The sequence below is a fragment of the Rhinichthys klamathensis genome, unplaced genomic scaffold, assembly GCF_029890125.1.
Source record: "Rhinichthys klamathensis goyatoka isolate OS25496 unplaced genomic scaffold, OSU_Roscu_1.1 h1tg000281l_1, whole genome shotgun sequence".
Classification (NCBI taxonomy): Eukaryota; Metazoa; Chordata; class Actinopteri; order Cypriniformes; family Leuciscidae; genus Rhinichthys; species Rhinichthys klamathensis.
Window position 1 is genome coordinate 6,314,718 of NW_026606800.1, and position 25,902 is coordinate 6,340,619.

Sequence of the window (25,902 nt, forward strand, 5' to 3'; positions counted from 1 at the left end):
CTCTGTCTGAAAATTTTCTACATGATATTAAAAGATTTAGGGATTATGGTCTCAGCATCACTGAAGCGCTAGATCCAGCTTGTGCCTGTTGAAATCTGCTGGTAAGCTGAGTGACAGAGCACTGAGGGTGACCTGGGTTTTTTTAGTTGACCCAGTCAGGAGCCGAGGCTTTTACAGCCTAGACGAAATGTGTTTTGTTCCCTGTGCTTTGTAAGGGTGTCCTCTTTGATCCAGATGTTTTTTCTTGATTTAAACCTTGGTTGCATTAGGTATCACTAACTTTTTTACAGCATAAATTTATCTCGGTTCATTTCAAAATAACATTTGTTCATTGTTAAAGGGAAAGTCACCCTAAAATGAAAATTATCACTTACTCACCATCATATTGTTCCATAACTAACTAATTCATGTTAGTTCATAATACATTAGCTTGCATTAATTTATAAAACTTAAAATGTTAATAACATATGCTTTTAATGTATTGTGGATTATTTCATGATACCTAATGCGTTAACTGATGTTACCAAATTAAACCTCACTTGTAAAGCGTTACCAAAGAAGTTATAAATGGATAAATGAAGTGGATAAATGGCTCCGACGTAAGTTTGTGGACATGGAGAATCTGCTTTATTTTCCTTTTGAATATTTAACTGATTCCATGTAACAGCAGCTCTCTGTGCTTCGATATAGAAAGGAAAGTGCATCTGAAAGCAGTGTCTAGCGGCTGCTTTGGTTGTATAGAGATCAGAATGCTGATGGCCAGAGGCTGATGTAGTATTTCCTGAGAAACTGGGTGTAGAGCTGTATAGTCAGCACTTTGTCAACAACTAGACACAAGTTTGGCAGCTGCTACAAGAAGGCCACTGCCTGAAGTGTATGTTTCTGCTCAGCAGATCAAAATTACCCTCGATTTGTTTTCTGTCATACTGAATAGTTTATGTTCAGAAATAGTGATAGTTTTTTTGTTTTTTTAAACAGTGCCAGTAAAACCCAGTGTTGTCACCTGCGGTTGGTTGATTGTCACATTATTGTGGGCATTGGTTGCACTTTGTGAGACATTTTTGGCAACATTTCATGATCTCAAAGACGAAACTGCATTTCACAGTGTGCTTTACCTTCACGTTGTTGTAGCAACACCCTGTCGCTAGCAAACACTCCTTGCCACAGATGTTTTTATTTGAGAATTCAGATCAAATCCTTCCAGACTACATGCTTGAATTATTGTATTGCTCCTCAGTTCCTCAATAACAACATGCAGGCCCTCACTGTGGTTGCTATATGGGATTTCACCCATGCTTTACTTGCTATGTGAAACACCACAAAAACTCTCAACTGTTCCAAACCAGAGGTGGAGAAAATGATTTTGGCTGTCCTTCTGAATGTTGCGACCAAGTTCCAGATAGTCTGAGAACAGCAAAAGTTTTGTTCTCTTTTCTTTCCAATCCCCTCCAAGTCTATCGGTCCCATCTCTTCAGATGGACGGACGAGGCCAAGTCACCATAGAGACAAGTTCAACAAATGGCCTGGATTGAAAGGTTAGCTTGGAGAAAGATACAGGGTTGTCTGCATTTTAAGGGATCTATTTAATAGTGGCCCTCTGTTCGGATCCCAGCTCATTCAGATTTGCAGTTTGGTTTCGGTGGCCTGTGCGTTCTCTTCCGAGGATAGGATTTCACCGCAGAGCTCCTCACCATGGTAACTTTAGAAAAGCCTCTACGGACTGAAGGACTAACCCCTTGTCTGCCAGTTACATCACTACGACATGTACTGAAGTTGCTTGCTTGAGTGGAAATAGACCTTAAGGGTTGAGTTCAGAGTGTTTAGCCTCTTGTTCCTTGCCACTTGGAACATTTGAAAGTAGAAGTGAATACTGTGCGCTAAAGAATGCCGTTTAAATACCAAATCAGTTCCTGAATGTGAATTGAGATAGGCAAATTTGCAATTTGAATGTAGGCCTGTGTTTATGATGAATTACAAGTCATTTTGATTTTCATTAAAATAAATAATTCATACAATTAAAAAAAAAATGCTGGGTTGTTTCAACCGATGTTTGGGTCAAATATGGACAAACCCAACCATTGGTTTAAATTTTGAAACGGTTGGGTTTGTCCATATTTGACCCGAACATGGGTTGAAACAACCCAGTATTATTTTTGCTTGTGGGTAATTCATAATAATTCAAAATAATTTTAGAAATGTATAAAACTTAAACTAAAAAATTAACCAGAAAAGCGATTGAAAAGAGAAAAGAGTTGAATGTGGGCTTGACAAAACTTGGTTTCAAAGATTTAAAACCTTTAAATTTTTAAAGAATGAATGAAAGAACACTTTATGCATTACTTGCATTTTCTTTGTATTACAATAGACCTTAATCAGTGTAGCGCCATATTTCATTTGTTACAGGAATGAAAACAAGGCTGTGAGGGATAGAAATACAGTGTTCAAGCCATTTGACTGGTCGCAAAGACCCCGCCTCCTTTAGTTACCGTAGCTATGTCCGACAAGCCACGCCGCTCTTACGCCACACCATGTTCTCACACCAGGACTCTGACAACGTGCTGATAGACAGGACAGACCAGGTTACTTTTGATAAAAGTAAAGTCTCAACTTTAAAATGTATTCATTTTTTAAAAAGAAATTTAAACAATAAATACCGCTTTGTGCCTCTTTAATGTGCCGTGACCGATCGCTGTAGAGCCTCAGTTAAAGCTGCCCGTGAACCGATCATCTCTTCCTTCTAGTTAATTTATAGCATCAAATATACATGAGTGAACAACATCAGAAGTAATGTTGTTTCAACCGTGGAGAGACGTCAGCACTGTTTTTCAAATCCACCGTTTACTAACTCTCCTAACTGCTTTGTCGGACAAAAATGGCGGATGGCGGATTATGATTGGGTGTCAATCAAACTCCCTGCGAAGGGTGAATTGTAAACATTGGGCAGGAGCATGTTGATGTGAAATACGAATCCTGAAAGTTGACCAAGACCTATTAAAGTTGAATTCATCGTAATACTGCATTTATTTCAAAGCCTGTGGTTTGTAGCCCTCTTGTGACCTTCATGGAAGCATAGCTTTTTAACTACCAGACATCATTCATGCTTGTTAGACTTCTATCATCCCATCTGGGTTTGCTTTTAATGGACAGTAAATGAACTGTCACTGCTCCACTGCCCCAGTTGGGAAACGAATGAGAGACGTAGGGCGAAAGAGAAAAAAAAAAGTCAGTGAGCTCATGACACCCTTCAGTCAGCAGGTTTATTTTAGGGAGAAGGGGACATTCTTGAGGGGACTGCCCAGCCGGACCGATTTAACCCTGAGGGAGGGGCCCTAACGGCAAAGCTTGTCCCGGCTTCGTCTCGGAGTCCCACAGACCCTTCAGGAGGCTGACCGCTTCGAGGACACCTCGGGCTCAGAGGAATCTGGAAACTTTAGAGAAGGACAGTAGTAGGCAGACTCCTTGCGGGTGGAGGATTGGAACACGCAGCGATGACACGTGACGTGTAAGTCTCCTAGAAAGTGGTCAGTTGAGGCCTTTAAGATCTAGTGGACATGTAGAGGATTTATTTTAAATTAATTCTGGATATTTCTGTATCGTGAACATGTGGAAAATTAATCATACTGGATGGCTTTCCTGATAGCTAATCTTGGTGTTCTCTGGTGTCCGAGTAAAAATAGAGACTATAAACCATACCCTTTGGCTTTTGCTGATAAGGTTTTAACTTGAAGTAAAAGTGGATTGAGGTTATCGCAACATAAAGTGAATTTTAAACTCAACCACCTTATGTTAAATATAGGATGAACACAGTGACCAACAGAATTATTTTAGGCTTAGAGAAGGGCGTAAAACACCAAAATAGTAGGCCTGTAGCGGCGCGTCGATGACGTCGACGCATCGACGTCAATTTCGTCGACGTCATATTTTTTTGTCGACGCTTCTTTATTTATTTATGTATTTATTTTTTTGCACCGTTCCCGGCGGTACAGCTCGCCACACACACGTGGGAGACCGAAACATTGCAGAATCGAGGACGAAACAGCAACCTCTTCACAGAATTCACAACAAAGCCATGCAAAAGTCCCAACAAAAGAAAAAGTCCTAAAAAAAAACAGCTCGCACTAAATCAACGAAGGTATGGGAATTTAACTATGGCAAATTAGTTAAAATCTCCCGGAATCTAGAGCTCGCGAGCTCCAAACAGTGTAGCGCGCGGCAGAGAGGGAGAGAGCGAGAGACCTTGCGTGTGTGTGCAAATGTGCGTGTGTGCCTTATGAAGCGCATGTAAACCCCACCCCCGTCAACAAAACCGAAAAATCAGTCCGGATGTTTTTTATGAGCACTCAAAACATTAAAATGAGCACCACATCCAAGTGTGATAGGGCTCATTTGAGTAGCCTACCATTGGCTACCAAACATTTTACATTGTAGATACTCTGTAAGAACCAGATAAAAATTGTTGTGCATTGAATGTGCACTCCTGTTACAAAAAAGAATCGTTCAATTAGTCGTTAGATTAGTCGACTAATCGATAAAATAATCTACAGACTAATCGTTTAATTAATAATCGTTTACCCCAGCCCTACAAAATAGAGAGCGCTTATCAAAGTGTGACATGGTTAGAGTAGCTTGTTCAGTAAAGACAATATAATACTTGATCAATACATTTTTAATTATTTTTAATATTAATTAGATATAAATTAACTGAATTTAAGTTAATGTTAAGTAACAAATACTATATATACTGAACCTGTTTTTAGCTTCTGAATTGCATCATTTTTATGATGTTTGTTGTTGCATTTAAAGTATAAAGTGTAACTTTATACTTTTTGTAAAAAAAAAATCCTTAACCAGTGATGCAGTTTTGTTTTGAAATATTATTCATGTTTTGCCAAATGAAAGCAGTGTTGGTGTATCCATTCCAGGCATGTTCTATTTTTGTAGAAATTAATTTAAACCTTTCTCACTAGATATTGTGGGTAATGTGTTAGTCCTCACAGGTATCATGACTCAATGGATTCTAATAGTCATAGTGGTTTGCTTTCTCCCCCCACAGCCAGCTGGGTTTTGATGTTTTTGCTGAACTATACCCCTGTGTTAAACAATAAATTAGCAACTCACCAGCATGTGCATATATCCTTAGCAGATGGGGAATATTTGTAAATTAGCTCAGCAGTGTAGTCAAGGACAGGTTTTTTGTATACAGTACAAAACAGTTTATTCAGAATCACAATATTGTGTGATTTTTTTTTTTTTTTTTTTTTAGTTTTTTTTCTTGTCACTTTTGCCTTTTTATCTCTAGGGGTACTAAGACACTATTTTCTGTAAAGCTGCTTTGAAGCAATGTGCATTGTGAAAAGCACTGTACAAATATACCTGACTTGTTTCAATATATTTGACAGTCACCTCTGTCAAAGTGGTTTCTGTAAGACAAGTCTCACAGGTCTGATATTTACAAGTGTTTACAATTCCCCTGAGGTGTGTGTGTTTTTTTTTTTTTTAGGTGCACCTGCAGAAAAAAAAAAAAAGTTGATTGAGTAGGCTATTTTTCCACTCTTTTGATTTCCTTGTTTTACCTACAGATGAGCACCATGTGTGTACATTTCTAAAATCTGTTAAAGTTCTGACTTGTCATTTATTGATTTCAGAATTTGTAGTGGATTGTGCGTGAGAAATATATATATAAACACACATGCATACACTTTTTTTCATGCTTCCTGTATTTGCAAGTGGATGGGAAATCCTGCTATTATTTTTTTAACATTTATTTTATCTGTGTGTTTGAATGTTGACACGATGCGTGCTATTTCGGGAGATTCTTTCTTGGCTTTGTGATTATTATATAATGGAATTCAGCTGCATTTTTTTATACATGCAAATGAGGGTCTAAATATAAAATCTGTTGGCTTATAATGCACTCTGTCATGACGCAGCAGGCGTCTGGCATGTACAGTCATTATAGTTTGCTGAGCTGATTAAAGTGATTGCTGAATAAGTCACCTGGAATCGCCGTATGTGTTTGTTTGGGAAATTGACGCTCTGTATGGGTCTTTGTGTCTGTGCTGCAGTAGATCATTAGCATTGCCTTGCTTGGTCTAATCCAGTCTCTTTCTACCCCTCTGCATAGCTGGCGTCCCGGTGAAATCATCTGTAATGCTTCCTCAGTTAACATCTCAACACCTGTCATTATTATTATCATAAGGTTGTAGATGTCATGAATCTTTACACAAGGTAAAACGTGTATTTGAGGAAGAACGGTTGAATACAGTGCCGCATTACAACCCTCCATTTGTTATTCTGAGGGGGATGTGTGGTACAGATCTGGGGATTTTTCTGTCTGTCTGCTTCCGAGAGTGCAGAGAACACAAGAGCCCTGTGGCCTTCTGCTGTTCTTTCTGCACATTTGAAGGGCACAGTCATCTTTTTGAAGTGAAAGTTTAAATTATCAGTGAAGTCAAGAACTGGTTCTTTTTCAGAACCAGTTCTAGTTTTCTTTTTAAGTTAAAGAATGTGAGCTAAAATCGAAACCAGATTTGTTAAAAACCTTGTGATTATCATCTTTAGTGAAATCACGTGTATACAAACCCAAAATAACAATGAATCCGTACTATATCTTGACTTTCTTCCAAAGCCATGGTCGCAAGTTCCATTGTTACCAATAGAGTTCAATGGAACTTGCGACCATAGTTGCATAACGATGCTATTGAGAATCGTAAACCAGGTCAGTAGTGACCTCTTAACCTTTTGTAAGGTTTTGCCTGTAAGTGACAAGTGTTGGTATGAAGAAACTCTGCTGTCAGCACTATTCAGAAGACTGTTTAGTCTAAGTGCGGATGAGTCGTATCCTCACCACTTCAGATGATTCATGGTCTTTTTACTGTTAGGGGTTATACTGTTGTATTGAGTTCATTTGAAAATAAAGTTATAACTCAAGTCTAAAAAGTATTATGTAAAGCAATACAGTGATTCTTGGTGGGTTTTATTGTCATTTAATGCTTGATGCCAATTGTAGCATTTAGTTTTTCATGTGACATTGAGATGGTTTGAGTTTTGTTTGGGGTCCTGCTTGGAGCCAGACCCTAGCAGTCAGTCTGTCTGTCTGTCTGTCTGCTGTCACATGTGTTAGAATATAGCAGCATGCTGGGAGGTTGTTGCTAGGGGCAGGATAGAGCGCTTGCATATGTAAAGGTAAAGTCATTCGCATGGTTTTGCATTTCAGCTTTGAGCAGCTCAATATTTGGATCACAATTAGAGGTGTAAAAATAAATCGATTCATAATGAATCTGCTAAAAATTAAATAAGATTTAATATTCAATTATAATTAATACCCAAAGTATTTACATTAATTATCTTTATTATATTTTTGATTGTAAATTTTTACTTTATAGTGCATTGTAATTTAGTAAGTGCTAATAATAGAATCCAGTAGGGCTACACTATAATCATTCAATCGTTCACTTAATAGGCCTGTAGGTTGCGTGTGGACTTTATTTATCCAACAATGATCGTTTTATCAAACGGAAAATCAATACAAAAACAGTGGCTCCTGCTCTTAATTCCAATAATTCCAAATGTTACATTTTTTTACTTTCTATTGTAGCACAGAGGTTGCATAAGTGCATTTATTCACCAACCATGATCGCAAACAATACGGTCGGTCGAGATTCATGTTTGGATTTATTACAATTCACTCGCAGATTTAGTTGCAGCAAATCGCAGATGTAGTAACACAGGAACACAGACTGGCTGTATGACACTTTCATTTGAGCAGAATTTCACAATAGACATCAATAAATTTCAACATACTCTTAATATTCAACAATATTATAGATCTGACTGTACTTATGCTGTTGTATGAGAGCTGAATTGAGCTGGACGATGACATAATTTTTTGCAGAACTGCTTTATAGATGAAACGAACTTGTAAATGGTCTTTACAACAGAACTGAACACTGAACTAACCTCAGTTGAACAGCTGCCGAAATGCATCATTTTCCTGCTATCACTGTAAAGCTGCTTTGAAACAATCTGATTTGTATAAAATGCTATATGAATAAAGGTGACTTGACTTGTCCGATCATAAGCGCTTTTTTGCAGCTCAGAGAGAAGAGCGTGTGCTAATGGTTGTCTGGTTGGGGAAGATAAAGTAAAACACTGGACAGAAAACGTACTTTTAAGAGAAAAGCTCTGTTTGGAGGATTTATGCTCTTGACATCTGGCAACCCCGAGCAGGAAAGATAGTGGAGGCTTGTTACCAATGCAAGATAATGGAAATGTCAAATTGTCAAATTTTTTCAGGACAAATAACCACCGGGCCCATATCACGCCGATTATTTGTAATTAATCGAGAGAAGCAGATATTGTTATCACGATTAAAATATGATTAATCATGCAGCCCTAGAATCTAGTCATTTGTCAGAGCAAATATTTACCCCACATCACAATATAGTACTATCTAATTTATAGACATGACTGTGGGTTCTCATATTTTCAGATAAAAGGAACATTATTTTGGAGCTTTTTTTATGGCCATAGTTAGGTTAACCAATGCAGTTATGATTAACCACTGTGACTTTCTATAGAGAATTGAAGACACTCATATAGTGACTTATATTCTTGTGGAATACGGGTATAACGGATAGGGACAAGCCCAGACTGGTTCTATGGTGGTGTTGTCAGTGCCTGCAGACAGAGGCATAAAGCTCCAAACGGCTGTGCCAGGCCTCCTGTGGACATGTGGTTTATAAGCAGAGGTGTTGCATGCATCCTCCCATGCACCATGTGTTCTGCCGATGGCGGCTCAAGGTTTCACACTCTCAGCCTGACCCGACTGCGCCACCCACTCACGGGAACCTGGTGCTTCCAGGTGGCTCTCATCGCCTGACAAGTCTGGGATGTTGCACGCCAACTACAGTCTACGTGAGATTCGAAAGGTCTACGTTTGCTGTTGAAGTAGTTCATAGCGTATTAGCATACTGCTCTCAGGTCCAGAGTAGCTAATTGATTCCTGCGTTGTTGCGTTGCTCTCAAAACGGGAGAGTCTGTTGTCACTGTACTTGACTTGCACATTTGCTGGAGTGCGATAACACTCAATGGTCTGAAAACAGTTGTGGCTTTTCCATTAATGAAATGGAAAATAAGAGTGAACGTTTTCTGCTTTCAGCAAGTGTTAAATCCAACCCAACAATTTGTACAATTTGCCACCATGGAGCTCAGGCAGTATACTCCCAATTTTTGTATTCTAGCTAGACTGTGGCCTGGCCACATACACGCTGTAAAGTTTCAGGAGTCACAACTGCATTTAAATATGGCAGTGAATCCCTTAAATGAAAGCCGCGTCTGACAGCACGCAAATACTGAATTGAGCTCTCTTTCACGTCGTCTTCTGCTTGAACGGACAATTTCACACAAAATTATGTCAAAATGACCGACTTGGCGAGTATCCTAGTAAACATAGTCGGTTTTTTGTTAAGTGAAAATCGAGAGATAAAATGCATGTGCACACTCAAGGTCTCTCGCTCGCTTTCCCTCTATGCCGCACGCGCGCTACGTGGTTTGGAGCACAATCTCTGTCTCGCGAGCGTGCTCGCTCTAGATTACGGGAGATTTTAACTAATTTGCGCCATAACTAGTCGATCACGAGTGGCTCAACAGGTATAGATATATAGATAAACTCATCTTCCAGGCATTTGACCGACCAGGTTGACACTTCAGCGTGAGAAATCGGGGGTGTGGCGTGTGAGCGTGTGAAACCAATCAAATGCGTGTGTCTCACGGCCAATGCGTGAGAGTTGGCAGCTCTGATTATACCTTAAAGTGACAGCAGCCTAGTATTCCTGCTACTGTCGGTGTTTTTAATGTTAATCAAACAACAGACTAGGGCTGGGCAAAAAAATCGATTTTTCGATTAATCCGTTTTTTAAAATGTGGTCGATTCAAAATCGATTCTCAATGGCCACGAATCGATTTTTTCCATATTCAGGGCTCGCGGTGCTGCGTCTTCTCACTCTGCACAAGGCAAGCGTCAAGCGCTGCAGGCGTCGATACACACTCGTGTTTAGGAGTCGGGACATGATTCACTTGCACAATCGGGCCAGCATTGCATCCTAACTAACGTTTATAATTTTCACGACTTTTTTAAGTTTTACCAGTTTAAACATTCAAGCAATTTTAAACTATCCTGTGCTCGCGCACTCGCGCATGTTTTTCATTGCGTGCACATACAGTAAAGCCTAAATCCGCCTCACAAACAGCTCGCCAGTAACAAAAGTTCTTTTTCGTGGATTATATCGCTTTAACAGTTAAAAACACGCAAAATGATGTCAAAACTCTGGTCTTGGTGAGTAACCTCGTAGAGACGGTCGGTTATGTCTTAAATAAGCATAAAACGCGTGTGACAGACAGTATAATGAAACAGTAATGGATCCGTGCACTAGTTCTTAAAGTGAACGCAGCCATATGTGTCTGTCATTAATTTTGTTGTCAAAACAACATAGGCTATTAATTCTAATTCCTTACAATTAATGCTATATTATGTATTTAATTCAGTCAGGACTAAAAGACTATCCAGTGTTATTTTACATTGGATTACTTTATTCAGTTTCTGTGGTATTTCTGACCTACCCAAAAACTTTTCTTTTTATGTCTCTTTATTTGTGTCTTTAGGCCTATTCTATTGTATTTATTTGTGCTACTTTTTTCAATTTAATTCAAAGATTGAAATCAAGCTTCCATGTGTTGCATAAACTCTTAACAAAAAAATTACCCCATTTTAAAAACAAACATTTAGGTGAGATCAATGTAATAAAAAATTGTCTAAAAAATGATAACTGATATTTAGACTGAGATTTGTATTACATCTATATTCATTATAGTCGAATCGAGAATCGAAATCGAATCGAACTGTGAGCTTGTGAATCGAAATCGATTCGAATTTGAATATCTGAATCGATACCCAGCCCTACAACAGACTCACTGCAAAAATATCACTTTTAATAAGGATTTATCTATATTTAATTTATACAGTGCAGACTATGCAGTGACAGTGGTTTTTTTAATGTTTTTTTTTACATTTGATTACTTAATTCAATTTCTGTACATAATGTACCTAATATGTATCAGAACTACTGTTAGATCTACCTGAAAAAAACTGTTTATTTCTCTTTGTTCTATTGTGTTTATTTGTGCTATTGCTTGTAGTTTGTTCTTAATTTGTTAGACTTGTTATTTTAATAGTTTTAGAAATTTATATTTAATATTATATTTATGTAGATTTTTTTTTCATTTGCATTGTTCTGGCATTTCATGTAAAAAGTCTGGCGAGCAAGATACATTTACTAGCCAATGGCGACTTGAGCTTCAGTGCATCCGTGGAGGGTTGTTCATTGAGCACTCTGTTGCAGTGTTGCCATGTCTACTAATTATAAGTATTTTGGCCTTGTTGTTTGGACTTGGTGCGGGTCACAAATATTTTGGTCTTATTGACAATATAAAGCATTTAGATTTATTTTGGTTTTATTCTGGGCTGGTTTTTGATCACTGTTTATTTTTGCAAGATCTGGCAATCAAAGCTTGTACCTCTTTCCCTGTGATTTTCTTGCAATCACTCTCTATACACACCACATAGAAATTTTGTAAATGCTGTGACACTACCTGAATTTTAGTTAATTCGGTTGTAGAATGCAGTTGTCACTAATTACTGAACTGTGTGTGGCCTGTGGACAAAAACAGTAATTGTGCATTAAAAGGTGAATTAACAACCAAATGTTATTATTATTAAATATTGCATTAGTGTTATATTATCATATTGGCTGTAGTGTTGAAATAATAATGATGGTGATGAAAATTATAATACAATTCAATAATTAAATTATTATTATTATTATATTATTAGCATATTTGCTGTGGCAGTTAGTTTGAAATTTCACTGGTTTTGACTACTAAAAGTTTGGTATCTTGACAGCCCTATTGAGAAGCGCCAAAGTCATATTGATTGCTCTTGCTGTCAACCTGTCCCTGTCAGTGATTGTTGATTTGGGTGGGTCCTTGACCGGTGCTGCCCTCGTCAGCGCCTGAGTGATTAATTGCCAAGTTTAGAGACTGGACGCTCGGAGCGTGACATTGCATTATGATCAGGCGTCTGCGCGCTGAACCCCACCCTAAAAAATGACAAGGCCCTTCTTTTGCACCTGACCTGTCACTCACACCCATCTGTTCCTGTGGAGACAAGCCAGACAATCGCAAACCACAGGATCTGTGCCATGCACCAAACCACATGACCCCAGAGTGCATCTGTCACATGTTTCCCTGTTTTACTGCTCGGAGATCATGCTTTCAAATACGTAAATAATTGAATTGATTTGACTTTATTGCTCTCTTCAGCTCGGTGGCACTTTTGTAAGTATCATGTTGAGCTTTTCCCACAGCAATTTTGTGTAGATTGATTGCTCATTTTTTGGCCTCCAGCAGTTGGAACAAAGCTGAAGTGTGCTGGTCAAATCTGTTTTTGAAGGTGCAGTGCCTTACAAAATGTAAAATTTAAAGGGATTATATTATATTGTGCCACTGTAGTCTGAAAATGTTTTAAACAATAGTGCATAGTATCGATGTATTGTCTTTCTCTACTGAGTGTCTAAGGCCCAGACTCTATGCAAGTATGTGAACACAGACGTTACTATCTACACAAGCTTGGTTTTGTGTGTTGCGTTACAAAGGGTATCAGATCAGGGTTGTTATATTTCATATATTAGCATAAACCTTTTTCTTCGTTCAATTTTTTTTTAAGGTGCACTTGTAAGCAGGATGAAGGGTTGAGCAATTAAATCTATATTTATGAAAAATAAATCCACAATACCAATAATAAACGGAGTAATTTTTGTATATTTGACCTAAATTAAAACGATCAGATGCGTGTTGCTAAAAACTCAAAGGTCTTTGTGACGTAGTAGTCGTAGTAGTTGTCAAAAAACAACCTTTATCACTAAACAACTTATCTTTTGTCAAATCAACTTAGATAATGTGGTTCAGACAACATAATATTTTAAGTTTCTGTTGATTAAACCAATATCCTTCATTGTATTAACTAAATTTTTTATTTTCAATGAACTCATTTTCAATGAACATTTTAAGGCAACCAGGTAATAAGTTAAACCAACAATAATTTTTACAGTGCTACTACTACTACTACTACTACTATTAATAATAATAATAATAACTAATTTCATTAGACAGCATTTTTGATAATAAATTTGTATTAAATCATAAAACAGAATCGCGAAAAAATAAAATGGATTTTATAGTGCCTTAAATTAAAAGGTAGCTTACTTTGTAGAGTTTACTTAACAAACATGTTGAATGCTTCGCCATCAGTGGTATGAATATTGTGATAATATCTTTGGCCATATCACCCAGCCCTGGGCAGTTTTGAAGAAAATCTTTTATCAATTTTAAGTCAATATATCAACTTACCTGAATACTAACACATCTGGTTTAATGACACCAACATCTAATGGCAACTCTAGCAACCCCTTGGCCTTGAGTACTGGCAGGCCAACGTAAGCGCTTAACACTCACATTTACTTAAACTATGTTTGTGACCTGGGAGGTCACTTAAGGCCAAAATTAAGTGTTTCCTTCTTTTTGATGGCAAAGCTACCTCTCAATCATTAAATATTTAGGCTAGCGTTTTGCATATCATGCGTTTGAAATAATGTTTACCTCATTCTGCACAGATCACTGCATGCACATGCTGCTTCAAAACAAAGCTTAGCCAGTAAATATAAATCACTATTGAAACCGAGCAGCACAGAATAAAGAGAGGAGGGTGGGGGTAGGAAAGACCAGAGCGAGGGAGAGAGAAAGGGAGAGAGGCAGGGCGGGAAAAAGCCTGCTCAGTTGAGCAGTATTAACACAGCGTAGCAATTTCATCTTCCCAAACGTGATCTCCTTTAACAACTGTGAGCACTCAAATGCCTGTTGCCAGGTTACCGTCCAGCACTGTGAAAAGCGGGATTGTGTACGCGAGCAGCATGGAGAAGCGCCGCTGACTTGCGTCCATCTCTAAATAATGAATCACCGATGCATTCTGAATAGAGGGAACGCGATGAATAGGCGTGTGTGATCGGGATCGAATCCGCAGCGTCGGAGCCGGGGGAAGCCATGCAGCTCCAGTCTGCAGCACAATGCAAGGTGTCCGGCTTCATACTGAATGAAAGATGCGCCCAGTCTCCGAAAATGGAAGTCCACCGGTACGTACACACACGGGCTTCATGGGTTTGTTTTCCTTTGCAACTGTTGCATCATTAATGTAGCTCAAAGACATTGTTGAAATGCATGTTTAGGTTCACGTCGGTTTACTTTCTACTTCAATTTTGCTCTCTGGGGTTATGGGTTTAATAAAGCAGTGCTCTATTGTAATTATGGAGGATGTGAGTTGCTTTAGGAAGTGTGGTGTAAAATGTTTTCAGTAAGATTACAGTTTCATTTGCACTAATAGCTCCCTGTGGAATGGATGGGAGATGCACAAATTGGCCTATAAAACCAGTGGCAGGCTACCAACATTTGTGCACTGCAAATTCACTCATCAAACATTCATGGCTAGTTTATCCCATCGCACAAATATGGCCCTGCAGACCAAATCAAAGTTCATTTTTTGTCTTAATTTTACTCACAAAGGGGTCTCAACCAAGTGAAATTGTTTTCTCACTGCTAATAAGTGCTTAAAATTCTTTGAAGGAAAGGTGTTTCCCCATGTAGCCACAATGAATGGGGTGTTTTTATAAACCTTGCTGCCATGACTAAGTATCACTTATGACGTTCTTAAGGGGAGCCTCCATGCATGCAAAAGGTTTGGTGTGAGAAGTCGCTGTGCATTCTTTGTGTGTGAATGGGCAGCTCAGTGGCGGCAAAACGGCTCGCTGTCAGCACTCACCTGCTACTTTGTTAAAAAAAGTAAATTGCATTAGTGTTTGCACAGCATACACAGTAAACGCAGTATGAACCTGCTTTTCGGAGAGCCTCAGGTCATTTTGGAGGTGAGGTGTTGGTGGTAGCTTTTTCTGGAATGAGAAGATTCTTTGAAATTCTTTGTTTTGCTGATGTTTATGTTTTGTAATACAGTGCTGAGGAAAACCAGTAGGGCTGGTCCCATTTTATGAGTTGGGACTACTCTCATTCTTAAGATTTTTTGTTTGTTTGTTTGTTTTGGGGTGAGCACTATTGCTTTGTAAACATTTACTCCACTTTAAATGCAAAAAAAATCAAAATAAACCAACAACATGTATTTATATATAGATTATATTTTTCATATACTTATATAAAATATTTAATATAAATATTTCATGTTTATTTATATAAATGATGAATGCTTAATGTTAGTTTTGGTTAACACCTTTGTTTTGGCAACACATTCAGTCCATTTTAAATTCCAACATGTATATATTTCAGGTTTCCATGATCCTGTCAAAGGTCACATTAATTGATGTCAGCTTGAGTTCCAGTTGTAATTGGAAAGCTATTGTAAAAGTTCCTCATGATTAAAAAGAGGGTATCTCTTAGACTTCATAATGCCATCCGTCTGGCTTTACTACACAACCACGAACCTCTTGAATTTCCTACGTCAAACTGTGTGGATTATACCCGACGCACTGCTTAAATAGAGATGACAGATGGCAGCTGTCAAAGAGAAAATGTATTTAGGATAGACGTATTTTGCTGATGTTTTTCAGTGACCAGTCAAACAAGGAAAAAATAAAGGAAGGCATAAATTTGTTCTGCAATGGATATTGGCATGTTGTAAATTGGGTAGAACAGACATTCTCTGAAGTGTTTTGGGGTCTAAAAAGTATTACAACCAGTTCACCAACACGTTCTCTGACTGAAAACATTCCAAACTCTAATTTTCCAAAATGACAAGGTTTTGTTTGACCTATTTTTAATTTTAGGAAAGTGCTTTGTGGTTTCCTCAATGTGTCTTAAAGGAAAATGTGTCTCTAAATTGAAATTAGAGATGATCACTATTTTCTTAAAACAAGTACCATTTCATACGATTTTTATCTTTACATTTAATGTTTAAAGTTAAATAAATATACATATGCTATACATGTTATGTTGTATATATTATATTACCATTTCATCTAATTATTCTCAGAATCATTATCTTTATATTAATGTTTAAATTATAAATTTAAATGTATAAATGTATTATATATTTTATATACATAACAAAAATGATGTGATATGTTTTTATTAATTTAATATATTATGTATTGTGTTGTTATAATTGTGTATAATATAAATAAATCATTACTATGATGTAGGTGTGGGCCGCATACCTGTAGACACGATTAAAGCTGCATTCCTAACTTTTTTGGGTTAATAAATAAATTTGAGCACGTACATAACCAGCCAGTGTTCAAAACTATCTGCTTGCCTTAGCTCGATTCAAAATGGTAAGCTTGTAATAATGTTTTTAATGGATTTTCACGGGAGATTTGAGCATGTCTTTGCGTCATTACGTCACATCTGTACACATAAAGGAGGAGTTTCGGCTAGTGGGCTATATTGAGTCATTACGTCACATCTGTACACATAAAGAAGAAGTCTCGGCTAGTAGGCTATATTGTGTGTGAGGATGCTGGAGGTAGAGATTTATAACCTTTTCTCAAAGCACTTGATATAATTAAACTGATCAATTTGATGGCGGATCCAGAAAGGTTCAAACGACAATCACCAGTGACAAACTGGAGATTCACCTGTTGTAAAATGCAAAAGACTACGTTCGGACTTCGGAGTGGCTACAGAAAAGAAGAGACTGCAACCGGACCCATGCGAAAACAAGGATAATATCAGAAGGGCATTAAATGCAGTCACGCAATGCTGATGTTGTTATTTGTTATCATTAACAATTTGAGAACAAAGTATAATTTGCACGTTTTGACGTGATATGATAAGCGATTGTAAGATTTAATCAGCGCGATTTACTGCAATGCTTTTTTCCCCTTAGTTGGTCAGAACAAAAGTGGATGTTACTTGTTCAGATGACATTTTCCGGTGAAAATTCTTATGTTGGTCATATTTCCAAAAAGTAGAATCTGTGATTCCGATTGACAGTATCCACACCGGCGCGGCGACTGACAGCCGGACATTCTCCTCAAAACATTGGATTCATCTGCGCTGTGCCGTGCCGAGGCACATCCCATGTAAAGTTGATAATTCCGCGAATAACTACAATTGCAGATTTTGAACAGAGATGGCGACAAAGAGGAAAAACTATGGACTGCAGCTTTAAGCAGTAGAAATTTTTCCACGGAAGAGGTTTGACTATCGTCTCTTATTGCGGTTACGCTTATGTGACGCTGCTGCTCTGCATGGTCACGAAAGCTTATCGTTTAAATGCATTTTTAAACTTCCACTATTATGGTATTTTAAAGGCTCCTAATTTTGTTTTGGAGGTCTCCTAGGTTTACATGCATCAAAAGTAAAAAAAACTATTTCATTTTCTCATAATATACATTGCACATCAACACATTTTTCAATGATTCTTAAGCTACTCAATGGATGAATCAGTCTCTCTCAATCCCTCCTTTCCAAGAGCCACTCTGTTCTGACTGGCCAGATGGCCCAGTCTGTTGTGATTGGTGTACCGCGTACAGCGCTTGTCGAAAGCTACACACTCATTACTATAACTGAACTCAGCTCTGTCCGGAGGCTTCCTAAAGCTCAGCGATTGAACTGTAAAGACAGTAACACTGACGTAGATTTTACCAAATTGATCTGAGCGTGAGTCTGATAAAACATTGGAAGAACTAGTTATTCAACACGAACCTCCATCGCAAGGATGACTCGACGTTTCTCTGTGACATGCTACTGAGTTTGACATGCTACTGACCAAAACGCATCTTAATACCAGGTGTAAACAGGGGCTGGGGGCCACGCACATAAAGCTGCTGCTCATACAGCATGTGAGTACTGAACTGAGTTTTTTTTTGCCACATTATTGGGCTTGAACGGTTATATATATATATATATATATATATATATATATATATATATATATATATATATATATATATATACTTGTGTAAAAATGCCCGTCTTTGCAAGTATCCTCGTAAACAGTCATTTATGTCTTAAGTGAACGTAAACGGTTGAGAAAGAAAAGCATGTGTAACAGTATATCGGATCTGTGCATTTGCTCTTAAAGTGACAGGAGCCTAATAAATCTGCCGTCTGTATCGTTACTGTTAATTAAACAATAACAGCGAGAAAATCTCTCATTGCTCTTGACTGAATCACTTTTTCAACTTTAGTAAGGAGGATAAATGTATATTTAAATTACACATTGAATAAGCAGCGTTTCTTATAAATTTTATTACTTTACACAATTTATGTAGTATTTATTATTTATAGTGCTTGAAGTTTTTCAGATAGGTCGGTTTTATTTGTGTCTTTGTTCTATTGTAGTTTAGTATTGTTATAGTAAAGTTGTAGACTATTTACTTGACTTTGTAAGCTTGAGTTTTTTTTTTTGTTTTTTTTACTTGTGCTAGTATTAGTTTTTTTTGTGATATTAAAATTGGTGATAAGAATTATACAATTTCAATAGTATAATTTGTTTATAATATAAAGTCCTTATTTAAAGCAAAAATAACTAATTGTCATATATCGTTATCATTAAATAAAATTACTTAATGCAGATAGTTACCACCCCTACCCTACGATGTCCAGACAAAAAAATCAAGTCTCAGTTGATTCACTAAAGTTAATGCTACATTTGTCATATTTGGCACATTTTTGTTTCTGATGGTGCTGACCTTTTATTTTCTCTTCCAGATTTCATATAGCCCGTTTTGTGTTCGTACTCAAAAATGAGTGAATTAAAACTGTATTAGCACTCTGCTCGCATTTATGTCTGTCCTTTTTAAGTGTGTTCTTGTCCCCTTGCCAGTGGCTTAAAAGCAAACTCCTCTCACAAATAGCTGCCCATGCAGAGAATGTCACCAGGGCTGTTTATACAGTGATGATGTCTCCCATTGTCCTGCAAAGCATGGCATGAATGAATCTGCACCGGCATCGACCGAAACGGGTGTTCTGCGTGACTCATGGTTTGTGAGTGGAGTGTATTTTTAAGCCAGTTTTTGCAGTTTCTGTGGAGGAGGTGAGGTGTTGGCAGCTCAGGGACTCTCCATCTTGACTGTGGAAGGAAGCAGTCACTGTCATTAGCTGCAAAGGATCATAGTAAGGGTGAACAATGAACACCAGGCTGAGAGTATTAACGTTCATTTTTTTATATTTTCATATAACTCGAGATAGACTCGGGGATAGACCAGTTTACTGTCTATTTAGCGCTGATCATTCATTTAAGGCTTGTGCTATAGAGGAAAACAAAAGGCAAGTGAAAAGCCTGAATGGCTCTGTGACCCTCCCCCCCCCCCCCCCCCCCCCTTCATACAGATTTATTTTTCACAGTAATATGTAGGAGCTACACATAAAACCCACCCACGTACACAGTGTTGCTAAGGTGATGGCTTTAATTCCTCAGTCTATAAAAAGACCAAAAGAGAGCAAAAACACCAACGAGGGATTGTGACTTATGAGGATGTCTCTCTCGACACCAGTGTGTGATCACTACGGAGTCTGAAATCTTTTGAATTGGCATGAAGATTGTGTCACGGATAGTATCCTCCTCAAAATGGAGGAAATTAAATGCACAGGAAAACAGATACAAATGCTGAATTGGTTGACATGCTGCTAAAGTTCATATAGTGAGTTCGACATCCTCCTCTTCCAAATGCCTCCTATACAGTCATATAGGAAGAGCAAAATTCAGATTTCCTCACCTAGCCTGAGTACTCCTCAAAAGTGTTGGCTCTTGCTTGTATTTATTTGAATGGGGTTCACTTGTAAACTAAAATTGTTATTTAAAGTAAAAAGGAGATTTCTCAAAGAGTCTGAAAACGACTCGTTTCAAGATTCAGTCTCTCTAAGCCCCGCCTTTCCGAGAACTACTGTCTGTTGTGGTTGGTCGACCGCTTACAGCGCGTCTCCGAAGTGTCCATTACCATATCTGAATTTTAGTTCCAGAGACTTCCTAAATCCTCAGTGATTGTACACACTGTAACGATGTGTGATTTTACCATATCAATTTGAGCATGAGTCCGAAGATGAAACATTTGAAGAGATAGTTATTCAACCTGAACCTCCATTAATTGACACAAAATGTAGGTAATAGCAGAGACTATTTATATAGAGACATGCCACTTCCTCAATCCTCAATACAACTATATAGGGAAAACCCGTAACGCCAAAGATGGCGGTTGTCTGCACATGTCCCGCCCCTCCCGCTGGAAAGCCAATCGTCTGCTTTTAACAGTCAAGCCGGGAAGCATTTAAGCCTATCGTCTGGTTCCACTGACGCATGCGCACAGTTGAGGTTTGCAACAGCGGAAAATACGTTGCTGTTTGAAAAGGCAGCAGATTTGATATGCACTCAGTGTATGTGTGCGTTGTGTAAATATCAGACATCCCAAGTCTCCCGGAAGTTCCGGGAGTCTCCCGCATATTGATAGCGGCTCCCTGATGCCCGCAAATTAGTTCAAATCTCCCGGAATCTAGAGCGAGCGAGCAAGAGCGCGCACATACTGTGCTTCAAACTGTGTAGCGCGCGCACGTGAGAGGGAGAGAACCCTTGCGCATGCGTAGTAAAAGTATAACCTGTGGGGAAAAAGGTGTTTTAAACCTTATTTTGGGGCAAAGTCATCAAACTTTTTCAGCGATTTTTTTTATCACATTTTACTGCTGTTTCTATACATGCACTTTTTATGTCCCGGTGACCAGTGAAAGTGCAGTTCTGACTCTCTGCCCATTCATTTAGATAGGAGCCTGGTCTTGTTAGTCCGAAATATCTGCCCGGAGGCGTTGCCAAGATGGCGGCCGAGTGGCATGACTTGCCTAAAAGGACTTTGGTAATAGTGGGGCCACAGATGATTAGCGGAACTATTTAGTTAGACAGTAATAAGGTGAGATAGGCGGTTAGCCGGAGACCTACATCTCCACTGGGTGTACAAAACAAAACTGTGTATTTTGAACACTCGGTAGAAAATATTTACATGAATAATTAATCATAAAGAGTATGATTCAGAGGAGCAAGTTGGTACAGATGAAGTGGGGTACTGTCCCATCTTTTAATGGATCGTTTTGCAAATCCCGCGTTGACCTCGCCAAGATTTAAGAAGCAATCGTCAGTAAAATGACCGGAAGAAAAAAAAAGGTTACTGCATTTGTATCGCTGTGGTAATTTTAACCACTGACTTAAAACTGGAAGTGTATACAAAGAGGATTTGCTTTAGCAGTGCTGAAAACAGCATCTTCTCAACATGTACACAACACGAACCATGTGTTTTTGAGGGCAGGTCAAAGTAGACAACGTTTGTGGGCAGCCAATGAAAACCATAGACTGGCATGCAAATTTGTTACGTATGAATGTTACGCATGTAAGACTGGAATTACTGATGACTAGTTTCGGCAGGTCCGAATCGATTCTTTCTTTTGGGAGAAAATAACTTTATTTGTCGTGCACTTTGATCTTTAAAACTTTGCAGACCTTTACATTCCCAAACAGTTTACACACTGCATGAAAGGGAATATCTGAAAAAGCATAATAGGGGCACTTTAATCAATTGTTTCAAACCTGTATGTTATTTTTTTTATTTTAATCAATTGTTTCAAACCTGTGTTATTTTTTTAATAACACAATATTTAATATTTTTAACACAAAAGGAGATTTTTGAAGAATTTTCATTGTTTTTCCATACCGTGCCAATTCTTAGTGGAGTGTCACTGAGGACTGCTGAAAATTCAGCTTTCCCATTAAAGGAATAAATATCATTTTTTAAGTCATTTTGTATGTAGTGTATGTTTTCTATATTATGTTATTTATATATTGTATGTATTTTAGTTATACTAGGGGTGTCCCCGACTAAGGATTTTCATAGTCGAATCAGATTCGTCAGGTCCTGCCTATAGTCGACTAATAGTCGAATCATGTGGTGTTTGGGAGGGGGCGGGGCTTTAACATTTTAAAGCCGCGATGTACAGAACATCACACAAAGATATAGAATAAAATGTATAAAAACATTTTGGATCAATAAAACTAAGAAATAACATAAATAACCTCAGAAAGGCCACACTGCAGATAGGATTTGCATTTCACATGCAAATCAAATTAAATCGGCTGAATTGCCTGAATTGCCACATGCACTGAAAAATAATCAACAATTAAGAACACAATATAGGCCTACATTTATAATAAAAAAAATACAAAACGAAATAAGTCAGAATCAAGTCACAGGAAGCAGAACAAATGTGTGCAAATGCCTAAAGTGCAGGAGAACAAATATTCAAAACACAAGTCACAAATAGTTAAATTAGATCACCCTGAGTGATCAATTAATAAAATTAAAATAAAGAAATGATTAAAATAACGAAAGTATGGCCAGGATTGTCAACTTTGTCTTTTTAACTGCAGAAACAACAATAAACGCTAAACTGGAGCGGGAGTCTTTTTAGCTAAACGTGTTCACAGTCACAGTATCCAAAAATCAAATTAGAACCGGCTGAAATGTTTTGAAATCACTTGTAGGCTACCCATACCTGATCGAAAAAAACAAAATCCAGTCTTTCACTCGGCCTGTGTCCGTTTGAGTCTTTTCACATTGTGTGCGCGGATAAAATAGGCCTACATTCTAAAACGCTTAACGTGAAAAACGCTTAACGGCTTTGTCCTAAAACTGTTATATTAAAAGATCAAATTCTGTACACACCTTATTAATAAAGCGCCTACTATATAGCCTACAGAAAAGCAGATGAGCCCAGAATATGAACGCAACGCGTTTTATTATAGGCTACGTTAAGCATTTTCCTCCCATAGAAAACCGTTAAAGAAAAAGCTTTACGTGACTTTCTATAGGAGAAACGCGTTGCGTTCATATTCTGGGGTCATCTGCTTATCTCCACATAGAATGGTTTCTTAAGGTGTGTAGCCTACTGTACATACATTAAGCACGTACAAGTGCCATTTAAGCGTTTTAAAAGCTTTTTTCACGTTAAAGCGTTTTAGATCGTCCCGAGGAAAACCGACCTGTTAACGTTAGCCAGCAGAAGTGCGATCATGGTTTTCCTGATGCTGAATCCAGCCTTGGAGAATATCCTTCTGATGGTGTGCATCTTTAGATTTTCTTATCCCAGACATTTTTAAAGATTTAAATCCCTGCCGACAAGACGCTCCTCTGTCGGTCACAGATCGAAAGTGAAACTTAAATCTGTCACGGGGTGTTTGGATTTATTCACGCTGCACGCACGTTAAAAAATATTTATTAAAAGCTTCTTTCTTTGCACATTTTTTTTGACAGCATTATCATAATAGGCTGTATATTAACGTATTGACAGAAAACCAGTAGTTCTATGTGAAATCAGACATTGAGCACACTCATATAGCCAAAATGACATAATCCTCGTTTAATAACACATCTGCGAAGATTCGACCGTGAGATTGGTAGTCGAATCAGGCTCCTCCTATCGAAGCATCGAATCTTCGACTATTCGGGGTCACCCCTAAGTTATACCCTGTCGGGTTTATCATGATCTTGTTTTGCAGACGGTGATCAGGGTTTCAGTTATTTGTCACTGTATGCCGATCTCACCTTGTGGCTGTGAGACGGTATGAATCTCACAGTGGGAGTTGGAGCCTATTTCCAGCTCCCTGCTACGCCTACACCATGCCGTGGACCCTCGAGCTCCCTGTGAGCAGTCAGCTCTCAGCCTGAGCCATCTCTGTTACAGGAGTATGGTTTAAAATAGCTCCTGTCTGCTCTTTCTCACGCACCTGTGGCTAGTTGAGTAGGTAAAACGCAGCAGAAGTGTTATTTTAGGAGTCCATGGCCCTCTTAGGGATTTGTAGAATCGTTCAAATGAGATATTCATTTTGCCATTGATTATTTGGTCCATTTTGCTATTAAACTTGAAGTGTAATTTTTTGTTCTCGTGTTAAAGTGCTTTCTCGTATCCCAGCTGAGATAAGTAAACCAGTAAACCATGTGGTGGTAATATCCTTGAACATGATTATATTGGCTCAACCAAAGGCATGAGTTTGGAGTGGGACTACCTGTTTAACTGACCAATGCAGATGAGGTGATTTGTTCAGGAAACCTGTTGTAAAATAAGGCATGGCATCTATACAGATTTCCCAAATTGATCAATTCTGACTCGCAAACTCTTGATTAAATTTCAGATTCCATTTTGATTCATTTGAGTTTCAGTGTTTCAGATTGATTGATTCAAAACTTTAAAGTTCTCATCTTTTTGAACTATCTGTTAAAAGAACCAGCTCATAAGAGTCAATTGTTTCTGGAATCAGACAGTTGGGTATGGTGTATATCCCTTTTGATTTATTAAAGGGGTCATCGGATGCAAAATTCACTTTTATATGGAGTTTGCATATAAATGTATCTTTGCAGTGTGTGGACACAACCACCATACAATAATGAAAATCCATTCACTCCTTTTTTTTTTTTTTTACCCTTAAAAAGCCTAAACACTCTCAATAATCAAGCCGTTTGGATTTCCTGAGCAATATTGATGTCATATTGCTCATGCTCCGCCCACGACCACTGACGGACTGTCCCATATTAGCATATTTCCGCCCTCAGCCATTTGTATACTGTCTGCCAAGGCATCACTTTACGCGTCTTGTGTCGACACGCCCCATGGAAAAGAGGGGTGGGGTGAGCAGTTGCTCATTATCATTTAAAGAGACATGCACCCAAACGGGTCGCTGTGAACAGAGCTGTTTTTGAGGAGGTAAAAGGGGTGTTGTTTTACACAACCATTGAGGAATTTTAACCAAAGTATGTTACAAACTTTACATGAAGACCCTAAAGAACCATACCAACTTGTGGAAAACGGGCATCCGATGATCAGTTCACTAGAGTCCTTTTTTGAATCGGACTGCTTGCCAAGGCCCGAACTATAGAAGGCCTTTAATGGGCTCCTTTTGTAACAGGGCCCAGGACGTTCTAGTTATCCCCCGAACCTGATGACGACCCAATGTTTCTCTTGCTTTCCCAGCCCTTACTCAGAAATACCACCTGTCATCCATGAAAATACCCTTCTTTCTCACTGAATTGAGTCACTGACCCAAATGTGTGTGCTCTTCAATAACTTAGCAAATCTAAATTGTATCCATTCTTTGCTGGCTTTTGTTTCTCTTGCAGCATTGTCTATGAAATTTTAGAGGGCACATTTCCTAGCCATTCAATCTGGAAGATTTACCGCATGATCTCTGTGTCTTGCTGTGTCCTTCAAGATCTCTATTCCTTCATTGTGTGAAACACATTGTGGTTTTGCATGAAGTTTGGGGAGTTGTGGAGCCATCACTCAAGAACGGGGTGATATTGTGATATTATGGTGGTAACCTTGACTGAGACTTTGTCTAACTGTTTGTCTGTATTTCATTTTTTCTTTCTTGATATTCTTTGTGAGAGAATTCAACAATACCTCAGAAATCCCTTAGCCTCTGAGCAGGATTGCTCTGTAAATATCTGGATCTGAGGTCAGTGGTTCCACTTGACTTGTGATGCGGTTTGAATCCTTTTACTTGCTAGAGTCTCAGTGGATTTGTGATGTGGCTTAGAGATGGCAGCGTGAGTTATAGTGTTAGACAATTTGTGCTGTGTAAACAAACTAAGTGTTAAAGTGTGAACGTGTCTGAGTTGGCCTTCAGGACATGCATGATTCATATCAAACCTTCAGGGCTATTCATCATACATTGACACGTATCTAGATCTATGTTTAATTCAGTTTTGTGACTTGTAAATTATAGAATATGAATGCATGATTTGAAATTCCTAA

General features: G+C 38.2%; 1 protein-coding gene across 8 annotated transcripts in view; it reads left to right on the forward strand.

Annotated features, from left to right (window-relative positions):
* Window positions 1-25,902, forward strand: part of enah (ENAH actin regulator) — a 112,277-nt gene that overhangs the window by 19,571 nt on the left and 66,804 nt on the right. Inside the window, exon 1 of one of the 8 annotated variants that reach the window (XM_056269534.1) lies at window positions 3,252-3,502. The exons of 1 other annotated variant lie outside the window; for it this stretch is intronic. In XM_056269534.1, the coding sequence (XP_056125509.1) occupies window positions 3,489-3,502 (14 nt within the window). In that variant the 5' untranslated portion in view covers window positions 3,252-3,488. Of the gene's footprint in view, window positions 1-3,251; window positions 3,503-13,900; window positions 14,244-25,902 lie in introns of those variants that run through there. 6 more of the 8 variants (XM_056269532.1, XM_056269533.1, XM_056269537.1 and 3 more) reach the window with 6 other exon arrangements.